Raw genomic sequence first — 12,600 nt, forward strand, 5'->3', positions numbered from 1 at the left:
GGATTTTCTGGTTACAAACAACCAAGAATCTTCAGGTCTTAGAAAAGATAAGAAATTACTCATCTGGAACACATTTTTGAAAACAATTTGCTTATATCATTCCCAACCTTAACCCAAAGATATAATATCAGTGGTCATTTTCCTGCAATTACTTCAACTACAGCAGTCTCTAAAAGTTCAAATCAAATTAACGAACATCCTATATCCACCTCCGATGAATAAACATCTCAAATGGTGTTGGGTGATATGGTGACCGGTGTTGGGTGACTTGATGACCTCTCAGTTGACCCAACACTCAAACACCACCAGCCCATTTTTATTGCCTAAACGATTGCCAAGAAAATAATATTACTCAATTGGAAAAACAGAGATAATCTAACCATGTTCCCTTGGTTCAATGTATTTATAGAATACATCTCAATTGAAAAACTATTGGCAGTATCCAAAAACAAGGTTGATTCATTTAATGAAATATGGGCTACTTTTATCACTGCCATAAGTCCATCCATTAATACTTGAGTCTTCTTAAGTCAGGGCAATGTCGTGGTGTTTCGGGGCATGTGAGGGTCCCTCAGGTCTCACCGGGGCTCTGCGGTTGGGGAGGCGCCCAGTGGCTGTAGGGACGTTCGTGGCGCTCCAGGGCCCCACGGAGGTGTTAGGGGGCCCGGGCGGTGGCACCGTTCTTGTCCCTGGGTTGAACTCCCCAGTCTCCGGGGCAGGAGGGGACAGTGCCCCTGGGGGGTGCCTGCGACCGGCGTGTTGGTTTGAGGCGTGGTTGCAGGTTGCGGGTTTGGGTCGTGGCCCCCTTGTCGGTGGGTCGACATGCAGCTGGGGTCACCCGGTGGTGGTGGGGTTTGCGTGTCCTTCTGTGTCCTGTGGTGGGGGGGGTCGCATATCGTGCCGGGGCTGGTTAGACGTTTCGTCTGGCCCTGTGACCCGGGCCTGGACCTAAGCCTGGCTAGGTGCGCTCGATACAAGCTCCCCCTGTGGTCTCCTTCGGTGAGGGACAGACTCTTGTCGTTGCTCCGGGCTACCTGGGTACCTGTTCTCTGGTGCTCTCTGTGCACTCATCGCTGGGGGGGTGGGGGGGCCATGGGGGGCCATGGTCTACATGAGCGATGACCGGGGGCTGGTCATAGGCCCGAAGGACCAGCATGGCGGAGGCGATGGCGGAGGCGCATGGCGGAGGCGCATGGCGGAGGCGCATGGCGGAGGAGCATGGCGGGCCGCTCTGCGCCCGTGGCTGGTCGCTGTGGGTTGGGTGTCTCCGGGTACGGGGGGGGTGGGGGGGCATGCTGGTGGGGTCTGCGTGGCCCGCTGCCCGCCCTGCCACCCCTGTGTTGATCTGGTTGTGCTTAGCCTGTCTCTCCCAGCGCCAAAACTCATACTCAGTACATACACCACAGAATAGGCCTAGGGTTTGCGGGACTGGTGGGGTGCAGGCTATGTGAGTAGGGATGTGGCGGGCGGCTGCAATCTCACCTGTCACGCTCCTGCCCCGACGTGCTTCTCGTCGAACCCGAAGAGGTTTCTTTGTTTATGTATTTCGATGTACATGTTGTTGTTTGGTTCTATGTCTATTTGTCTCACCAGTAGTGATTCTCCCCCTCTTGGAGTAGGGATTATTTGTTTATAGACCAAAACATGGTAAGATAGTTCTCCAAAGGGGGGCAGTTCTATGTAATAAAAAGCTGTGCTCTTGTCATCCCACAGGTCCTCCAATAAGAGGAGTTATTGCAGAAGTTTTTGTCGATAAAAGAATGAATAAAGAGTTGCATTGCTGAACTTACTCAAACTCCACTTGCAGACTAACTCTGTCCTAGATGCAATGGCATACAAGTATTCTCTGTTGTATTGTTGTATGGCCAGCATGCTGACAACACAGGTTAAAAAAAAGTATATCCCGCAACCCCTTTTAGCATTTTTTATTTGTAATTTTTTTTAATCCGTCCGAAAGAACGACACCATCCGTGATCGATTAGCTAGTGGACTCGTCTTATAACAAAGATGTGGACACGGCTCTCTGGTTCAGGTGACTGGTGGTTGAGAAGTTGAACTCCACTTGCAGGCTAACTCTGTCCTAAATGCAATAGCATACAAATACTAAATACTAAATGTTTTATATGCCCAGCATGCTGATGGCACAGGTAAAAAAAAGATCAATAAATACTGCAATCTATAAATCTGTATTAATGTTTCAAAATATCAGAGATATAAATGTATTTCTAAAACCACAAATAAATAATGTATTATTGCGTTGTGTAAACCATTTTACAAATGAATGTAACTGAGGCAAATGAACAGAAAAAACCCCGCTGAGACACGTTTTGCTGTCATTTCTGGTCGCGCTGCTTCTGTCTTCTCGTCTGTTCTCTGTGTCAGAGTTTTACTGTGGGCGCCTGGGCGGGGCTCAGTCAGCTCCTCCACACACACACACACACACACACACACACACACACACACACACACACACACACACACACACACACACACACACACACACACACACACACACACACACACACACACACACACACACACACACACACACACACACACACACAGAACAACAGTCAAACAGGTGAAGATAACGTATTTGTGGGCCCGAGAGTCAGAGACATTTTATTTATTGTTTTGGTTGTGTGGTTTTATTTTATTTATGTGTTTATGATTTTGGATAATTTAAATATTTTTTCACACTACAATGTCTGAATATTCTAATAGGAATTAAAAGTTTATTGCTATTTGAAAAAGTGTACTTGCATTATTATGCTATTATCATTATATCAATGGCAACCAATGGTCATAAAAGGACAATACTATCATTTAAGGCAATTATTTCTGGGACAATAAATTGTCCAACAAAAGTAGTTATTGTGAGAGGCCTACAGCCAAGCCTCTAGTTCTGGGCCAATGGGCTTTGAGCTTTACTCGGTAAAAGCTCGGTAAAAGGCGATGGTAGCTCAGGCGGTAGAGCTGGTGGTCTAGTAATCTAAAGGTTGCTGGTTGGATCCCAGGCTCCTCCTGCTAGCATGCTGTAGTGTCCTTGAGCAAGACACTTCACCCCTAATGGCTGCGTCCGTCGGTGTTTGAACAATTGGAAGTCGCTTTGGATAAAAGCGTCTGCTAAATGTAATTAAACATTCACTTACTCTCTGAGTACACTAAAATCTGTTTCTGAACAAATTTGAGGGAAGAACAAAGCAATCCAGTTGCTGAATCTTCACAAATTATTAGATCTACAAGGCCACATTTAAAATTTAGTTCCGACTTTGGTTGCCGTGCTACAGGCTTGTGGGAGACACTGACACCGAACAGCGACACACCAGGACTCTTACACGCAGGGATTTTTTTGTTTCATGTAATTGTTGGAAAAATTTATAAAATAAATGAAAAAATTTCCAAAAAAAAATACACTATTTTTATTGGTTGTGTTTGGAGAAACGCACAGCGGATCGGATGGAGCAGATGACCATATAAAGAAATCCGTGACGAGCTGATGTCAGCTCTTAGGAAAGGGAGTAGGAAAAAAACTTTGGAAACCGAGCATTTGGAAACCTGAGCGTTTTGTTCACAGCAATTGCTTTGTCATTAGTTAACCTCATTATTTGACACTTTGGCCACGTCTAATATGAACATCCAAGATTGTAACATTATATATATGGCAAAAAATAAGGAAAATAAGGGAGAAGCCTTGCAGACCACAGCTCTCTCTAGCTCTCTGTGTCCCTCTCTACCTCCCTCTCTCTCTAGCTCCCTCTGTCTGTCTCAGGTTCCACATCCCTGACACTGCACACCTGTCCCCATTCTGCAATCTCGCCACCTTCTTCACCTTCCTCGTCACTACTCTTGTGTTTAACCATTTCCCCATTCACTGTGTGTGTGTGTGTGTGTGTGTGTGTGTGTGTGTGTGGTATTCACTGTTCTACGTACTTTGTCTTAGCCACTGTATGATTCTCTGCCTGCTCCTGCATCTTGATTCCCTGCCTTCTGGGAATCAGGGTCCAGGAAGGTTCCCCGCCGGTTTCCTGCCATCGAGGTTGTCTTTGACTATTCCCCCGGTTCTGACCCCTGCCTATTCCACAATAAACCTTGCACCTACTCCTGAGCCTTTCTTGTGTCCTGCATTTTGGTTCACCAGACTGTATTCCTAACATGAAGCATCTGTTTATAAAAGGGGTGTCACAATTCCGATTCAAAATCAAAAATCGATCTAAATGAGTGTTTGATTTCGAACTTCGAAATAACAAGCACACGTATTTTTGAGGGTAATATTGTCGACATGGCCGCCATTTTGGGACGGTCAAGATCTGCCCGTAAACAAATGCTGTGAGGGCTGGGGGGTGCGGGCCCCTCCGCGGAGTTGACTCCAGCTCCGAACCGATTGTGGTTGGCAATGCACACTGCACCCTCCACACCAGCGGACCTTGGATAGACCACTGTTCCCCCCCAAAAAAAAGTATTATGGCCATTTTTTATTGGAATTTACAGTCCATTTATGCAATTTAAAAACATGTACAAACAAGGGATGTTAAAATGTGCCATGTGAATGACCGACTGTCTCCGTGTTTTTTAAATGGCCTATTTAAGACGTTCTAAAAACTTTACTGTTTTCCAAAATAGCCTATTCACAATGTTCAAAATAAAATGAAAAACTAACCATACTGTTTACCAAATGTGAGAGGGAGCGTGCGAGTGTCTGCAGGTGCACCGCCGTCGTGGACCCGTGGTGTGCGCTGCACAAGTTTGGCTATCTCACTTTGCATACTTGAAAATGGCAACTTGGCATAAAATTCGGAGGGCTCTCACGAAACCCTGTGGTGCAATGAAAATGATGAAATGAATGAAAGATTCTCCTACCTCGGCCGGCTTGGGCACACCACTTCCTCCGCCCGGTCCGTATATTTACTCATATTTATTGCCTTGTTTATTTATTTCAGGATTTACTGTATTTCATGCGCATATTTGTTTTTGCATCCACATATATCCTCTTTGTGCACACAAGTGAATGAGCTTTGTCCGTGCGTCGCTCTGTTTGCTGCTGCTCCATCTGCTCCGCTCTCCAGTGCGGAGGTGTGGACCAGAACCTACCAGGGGAATTCTGCTGGCCTTTCCATTGTCCCGTCTATTCCGGCATTATTATTGTGAAAAGGTGCTAGAGAGAAATGTCACTGAATGTAGCTGCATGTGTGAATAGCGGTGCCAGAAAGGTTATCCCTGTAATTTACCGGGAACTACTGTATGTGTGAAAGGGGCTTAACAATGGCATTGCCGTCAGTGCTGAAAAGAATACATATGTTTAAATCGTAAATCGAATCCAATCGTGGGTTTGGAGAATCGTGACACCCCTAGTTTATACAATTTATTCATGATTTCCATTTTCTATGTTTGGTCAGCGAGCCTTTCAGTTGTAATAAAACACACACCGCCAGACTTTGTTCACCCCGCTCTGATTGCTGCCTCGTCAATTCCGTACCCCTCCGTGGCCAACCCGCCACATAGTGTTAATCCTAGTGCACCATGTACCCTGGTCCTGGACCTGGACCTGCGCTGGCCAGCCCCGGGGTCCAGGCCCTCCAGACTTGGGGCAGGTGGTGACCCTGGTCTCCCCCGAGATCAGTGCAAAGTTTTGGGCCAGATTGGACCAGGGGAAGAGCCTGGGCATGGTCCTAGACCTCAGAAGGCTTGGACCGGGTGCTCAGGCCCTCCAGACTCCTGTATCAGCAGTATACTCGACACGAGTTCAGTGTAAATCTTAACACCACCAAGTGTTACCTGATCACTGGCGCAGTGTTGACCAATTAATTCATGAGTGTCTCCAATGAGTGAACTTAAAACACCGACTTAATGCTCTTGTCATCCATTTTGGTGTTAATATTTTACACTCTAAGAGTTTGTTTGGTAACACTGTCATAGTGTTTATAATGTTGACTCTTTCAAAAGTGTTAACTTAACACTTTCACAGTGGTGCCCAAATAAACACCGGGTGAGTGTTCATTTGAAATCTAACGATGTCAGATTTAAGATTTCAAGTTTGCACTGTGTGTGCAGCTACACCTTGGAGTAGACAAGCGCTAAACTCAGCTCAGGGTATTAGCGAGTGAGCAGCAGCATCTCTCTAATCTTTATCCTGCTGGCCAAAGGGATAGAGCTGCACTTGGCATTTACAGCCACTCTCACACCACTGTTTACTACCCACCATTGGTGTCATTATCCCACAAGAAATGGAACTGGCAACAGCCATTTTCCAAACAGGTAACAATAATTCAAGTGAGGTTGATGTTCGCTTTACCTCAGATGGTAAAATGCTGTCGCTATTGATCCATACTGATCAGATGGTGGCACACTGTATTTGAACTTTTTTTCCAAACAAACTAGATTGAAAATGTCTCGGTGCAATGGAATGGAGAGAAATATGTAATGGAGGGAAAGGGATAATTAAAGTGCAAATCCATAAGACCATCTGCGTTCGTTCAGTGGATTACACCACAAGTCCAAAAATTATATTCCACTGTAACATGACATATTCCTTTCCATTTCCTCTTCAACATTTACCTTTGTCTTCAATCTAAGATTGCCAAATTCCTTTCTCCAAAGTGTTTCTACTTCTGCTGATTAGGTTAGTGGGGATATTTTATCATCCCTACCGTTCTTATATTTATTTATTTTTTGCATGATCGCCAGGAAAGGCGGACCCCGCCACCAACAAAGGAAACAGCATAGAGAGGAGCACATTAATAACGCAGATCACAAATACATTGATTGGCAGATTATTAAAAAGTGCCTGCAAAAAAGTATGAAAGGTTTTTTTTCTTTGTTTTTTTCTTTTCATTTTAACAAAATAATCAAACGGATTATCACTTTAAAGTTCCCGAGAACGGAAATAAATTACAATTAAAAAAATAATAATAACAATAAAATAAAGTAAATAAACCGCTGATGATATAACGGTAAATGCACTATATCGTTATATCGCCATAATATTGTGGTCACGTCGTGGTAATAGAAAGACAACAAGACACATTAGAATAAAACACAGTGTCCAAAAAGAGTGACATTTCTTTAAACTCCCGCCATAGCATATGTAGATCCCAAGTATATTCGGTAAATGTCGCTCACCGTAGCAGGTGGCGGCTCGGCCGGCGACCTCGCTTCGAACGACGGCGGAGGACTCAGCGGTGTATCGGTTGGGCGGCATGGCGCCGCGCCGGGACGGAGGCAGTGGCAGCGGAGCGGAAGACAAGTTACTACTAGTGGCGGATTCAGCCGCTGGTCTGGGAGCTGCTTCCATCCCTCCTCCGCCGCCTCCTCCGCCTCCTCCTCCGCCTCCTCCGCCTCCTCCTCCTCCTCCTCCTCCGCCTCCTCCGCCTCCTCCTCCGCCTCCTCCGCCTCCTCCTCCTCCTCCTCCTCCTCCGCCTCCTCCGCCTCCTCCTCCTCCTCCTCCTCCGCCTCCTCCGCCTCCGCCTCCTCCTCCTCCGCCTCCTCCGCCTCCTCCTCCTCCTCCTCCTCCTCCGCCTCCTCCGCCTCCTCCTCCTCCTCCGCCTCCTCCTCCTCCTCCTCCTCCGCCTCCTCCGCCTCCGCCTCCTCCTCCTCCGCCTCCTCCGCCTCCTCCGCCTCCTCCGCCTCCTCCGCCTCCTCCGCCTCCTCCTCCGCCTCCTCCTCCTCCTCACGTGTGAAATAACAAAATAAGCGTGGAATTTAAAAAAAGAGTTGCAGTGTGGAAGAAAAATAACAATAGCGCGTAATAAAATAAAATAGTGTGTAATAAAATAATAGTGTGTAATAAAATAATAGTGTGTAATAAAATAAAATAGTGTGTAATAAAATAATAGTGTGTAATAAAATAATAGTGTGTAATAAAATAATAGTGTGTAATAAAATAATAGTGTGTAATAAAATAAAATAGTGTGTAATAAAATAATAGTGTGTAATAAAATAAAATAGTGTGTAATAAAATAATAGTGTGTAATAAAATAATAGTGTGGGGGGAATTAACGAAGGCGAATGAAAACAATGAATGTGGACTAATAAGAATGTGAAGAAAAATAATTGTGTGGAATACAAAAATAGAAGCGTGTAAGAAAAGAACAATGGTGTGGAAGAAAAAACGAATAATAGTGTGGAGTGAAAAGAAAGTGAAAAGTGTGTAATAAAAAGGAATAATGTGTTGTAAAAAAAATTATAGTGTGGAATAAAAAAATATTGTTGAAAAAAAAAAAGTGTATTTGTATTTAGTATATCTGAATGGTCGCCTACCCACTCTCCACCCTAGTTTTTATCCACATTTTTTCATGTCTTTGTTATTATATTTTTTCATGCTGATCTATTAATTCCAATTAATATTTTTCCTTTATCTTCCTTGTGTATAGTTCACTCGTTTCTTCAAAAGTGTCAAGCGTTGATCATTATTTTAATTCTGTTGTTTACGACGGGTTACCTATATAAGAAAATCCATTATCTGCACACATTAATTTGGTAATTATATATTAGTTTAAAGAAATATTGGATGATTGAGCTTGACTGGAGATTTTTTATTTTTTGCCAATGTTTTTTCTTTTAATTGCGGTTTCATGTCGTACAGGGTAATGGTGCAGCAGCGCTCCCTGCTGGAGAAGCGGCAACAGCACACCCTCATAAAGAATTCATTAGCCTTCGGATTTGATTAATTCGGTGTTTTCTCCTGTTTTATATTCAATTATGAATACATAATGCAGTGCCTCTAAGCTAGTGTGTTCCTCGACTTCTTTATCTACTCTCTTAAAATTCACGTATTGAATTTGATATATATCCCCCCTATTTGTATTATTTATTTATTTGTTCATTTGTTTATTTATGTATTTATTTATTTATTTGATTTTTATTATTATTATTGTTTTTGTTGTTTTATTATAATTATGATTATAATTTAATTTTTGTATTATTATTATTATTATTAATAATATTATTATTGTTATTATTTATTTTATTTTTATTAGAAGCAGCAGCAGCAGCTTACTTTTCGTCTTCGTTTTTCATTATATTATGTTTCCTTAAAATAAATCTGTATAGTGCTGGTTTAATACATTACCATTGTGTTTAATTGTGTGTCTTCTCCTTGTGCTGGTACCTTGTTGTTGGTGGAGAGGCTTGTGTGTCTCCATGACTCTTGAAAGCTACCCCGGCGGGGGTAGCCCTGGCAGGTTTTACCATGCCGGACAGGTTTCAGAGTAGAAGCCAGACGAAAGTCAGCACCCGGTCCTCCAGGTTGGGGGTTGGGCGTGGGGTTAACAACCTCACCCCGGAAAAAAAAAAGCATGTTACAGAAACGACGAGAAGAAGCCATTCCGGTAAATCACGGCGAAGAAGAGACAGCACATCCTTGGATGTATCAGTGACAGGGCCGGGTGAAATCCAGCAGGAAGCCTGACCCCTGATAACCCCGATCTTCAACACCAAGGCAACACCAAAGTAGGCACCTGGTACGTATGCAAACTGTTCCAGTGTGGCCGCACGGACCAGGTGCTGAAGACTATGAAAGACTATCGCCTGGACATCTTAGGCGTTAGTGAAATGAGGTGGATTGGGCAGGGGCGCCTCATGATTGATAGAGCAACCCTCCTTTACTCTGGGAAGCAAGGTCACCATACCCATGGAGTCGGCATCATCCTCTCCAGCTGCGCAGCAAAAGCATTAGTTGGATGGAAGCCGGTGAACGACTGCATCATCACAGCGAGACTTTACACCAGACATGCCAAAGTAACCATCGTGCAAGTCTATGCCCCAACCGAAGTTGCCTCAGAGGAAGACAAGGACGCCTTTTACAGCCAGCTCCAAACCGTGCTTGAAGAGATCCCCAGCTATGACATCACGATGCTGATTGGAGACTTCAATGCAAAACTGGATAGCGACAGAGGGGGCCTTAACACCACAGTGGGACCACATGGGTCTACAAGCTCCACAAACGGGGAGAGACTGTTGATGTTAACTAGCACCAATGGTCTCAGCATCGGCAAAACCTTTTTCAAACACAAGCAGATCCACAAGATGACTTGGGTGTCGCCTGGCGGCGAAACCCGGAACGAGCTGGATTATATCTGCATCAACGCAAGGTGGCGCTCATCATTGTTAGACGTTCGCTCCCACAGAGGTGCAGATGTAGGATCAGATCACTTCCTTGTGGTGGGTAAAATCAGGCTGAAGCTGAAGAAGGTGCAAAAGGTGCAGCCCAAGAGACCTAACGCGGTGGACAAGCTGAAGAACACCAACATATCACAAAGCTACCATGAGGAGTTGAGAAAGAAGCTCGAGGTACCACAACATTCAACAACCATTGAGGAGCAGTGGAGCCTGTTCCCCCGTGCCATCTCTGTTACTGCAGAGGCAGTTTTAGGCAGAAGAAGAGGTACCAACAAAGAAAGATGGATAACAGACAAGACATGGAAATTGACTGATGAAAGGAAGATGGGCAAGATAAAAACGGAACAGAAGAGGAGGCTCCGGAGTTGGAGGATAGAAGATGAGGAGTACAGGCACCTGGACAGGGAAGTGAAGAAGAACTGCAGAAGCGACAAAAGAAGGTGGCTAGATGAGAAAGCAAGAGAGGCACAAGAGGCAGCGGAGAAGAACAACACAAAAACACTGTACAGGATCGTGCGGGAGCTAACCAGCTCCAGGAGCAGTTCCGGTGTGCCATTCAGGAGCAAAAATGGCACGGCACTTCTGAGCGACGAAGAACAGGAGGCTAGGTGGGTGGAACACTTCAGCGAGGTTCTTAACCAGCCAACACCTTCCACACTCTTCAGTTTTGACCGGGAACCATCAGCTGCAACCCTGAATGTTACTTCAGAGGAGATAACCGGGACAGAGGTTGCCAGAGCAATCAAGAGCCTTAAGAACAACAAGGCACCGGGACTTGATGAGGTAGCTGCCGAGTTATTGAAGCACGGCCAGGAGGTCGTTGTGGAGAGCCTCACCCGCTTGTTCAACATGATTTGGCATGCAGAAGAAGTTCCTGCCGATTGGAGACGTGGGGTCATTGTGAAGCTGCCTAAGAAAGGAAACCTCGTGAACTGCAACAACTGGCGAGGCATCACACTGCTGTCTATCCCTGGCAAGGTATTCTGCAGTGTACTGCTCCAACGCCTAAAAGAAGAGGTGGATAATTTCTTGAGGGAAGAACAATCTGGCTTCTGGAAGGGAAGGTCCTGCTCCGAACAGATCTTCTCTCTTCGCAACATCATTGAACAGTGCCAAGAATTTCAGACACCCCTCATGATCAACTACATCGATTTTAAGAAAGCTTTCGACAGCATCCACCGGGAATCACTGTGGCAGATTGTCCAGCTGTATGGTGTACCACCAAAATACGTCAACATCTTCAGGGCCCTGTACCACAACTCCACTTGCAGAGTCAAAACCAACAACGGCGCAACCAAAGACTTTGACATCGTCACCGGAGTAAGACAGGGTTGTATCCCGTCACCCTTGCTTTTCATTATTGTCATTGACTTTGTGATGAGGAAGACCGTCACTGGTGAAATCTTCGGCATCAAGTGGGGAGGGGACAGACTGGCCGACCTGGACTTTGCAGACGATTTGGCTCTGTTCAGTCATACCCACCTTGCACTCCAAGAGATGACCAACAACCTCCATAAGCACGGGGAAAAGGTCGGCCTACGGATAAACCAAGAAAAGACCAAGGTCATGACCGTCGGAAAGGACCAACACCTTCCACCTCTCACTGTAGGCGAACATGACGTAGAGTACGTTGAGAACTTCACATACCTTGGAAGTAACATCTCAAATACAGGAGATGTGGAGAAAGATGTACGAACCAGAATCGGCAAAGCTGTAGGAGTATTCCAACGGCTCCGCAACATCTGGTCGTCCAAAGCCATCAATGCGGACACCAAGCTACGCCTCTACATGTCAGTGGTCATCCCAACAGCGACCTACGCCTGTAAGACGTGGATGAAGACAGCCAGCATCACCAACAAGTTGGATGTCTTCCATCGACGATGCCTCAGATCCATCTTGAGGATCTCCTGGAGAGATCACCTCACCAACGAGGAGGTGATGAAAAGGGCAGGGGTGGCAGCCCTGTCCGATATTGTCTCTGCCAGGAGAAAGAGAATGGCTGGGCACATACTCCGACTGCCAAGAGAGAGACCGGCAAGTGTGGCAATGCACTGGATGCCAGAGGGTGGAAAGAGGAAGAGAGGGAGGCCGAAGAAGACATGGAGACAGACAGCCAAGGAAGACCTAAATTAAATGGGTGTCAGCTGGCATGGAGCAAGAAGGGTCGCCAGGGACCGGAGCAAATGGAGGGGACTCGTCGCCCAATGTTCCAGAAGGAACGGGAGGAACTAAGTCTAAGTCTAAGTAAGTGATTGCGTGTGTTAGGCCCACGGCCTCCCAGCGCCACTAGAGGCCGCTCTTGCCCATCTGCAGCTCCCCCCTTGAGCCAATTGCACACACCTGGGATCAATTACCTGCATCACTCCACACAGTATTTAGTCTCCAGCTTCCCAGTCATTCTTTTCCAGACCGTCAACTAGCTTACCCGAGTTGTACAGCTACTGGCTCCATTCCAAGTACCTAGTGCTTGTTTCAAGTCTCTAG

At 45.6% G+C, this 12,600-nt stretch overlaps 1 protein-coding gene across 1 annotated transcript in view; it reads right to left on the reverse strand.

The window, feature by feature from the left end:
- LOC307237541 (choline transporter-like protein 5-A) overlaps nucleotides 1-7,198 on the reverse strand; it is a gene marked incomplete at its 5' end in the record, with an annotated part of 127,842 nt that extends 120,644 nt beyond the window's left edge. Inside the window, one exon of the mRNA XM_080010275.1 lies at nucleotides 7,120-7,198. Coding sequence (XP_079866401.1) covers nucleotides 7,120-7,198 — 79 coding nt within the window. The remainder of the gene's footprint in view (nucleotides 1-7,119) is intronic.
- Nucleotides 7,199-12,600: the final 5,402 nt, after the last annotated feature.

This window comes from Zeus faber (genome assembly GCF_960531495.2).
Source record: "Zeus faber genome assembly, chromosome: 12".
NCBI lineage: Eukaryota > Metazoa > Chordata > Actinopteri > Zeiformes > Zeidae > Zeus > Zeus faber.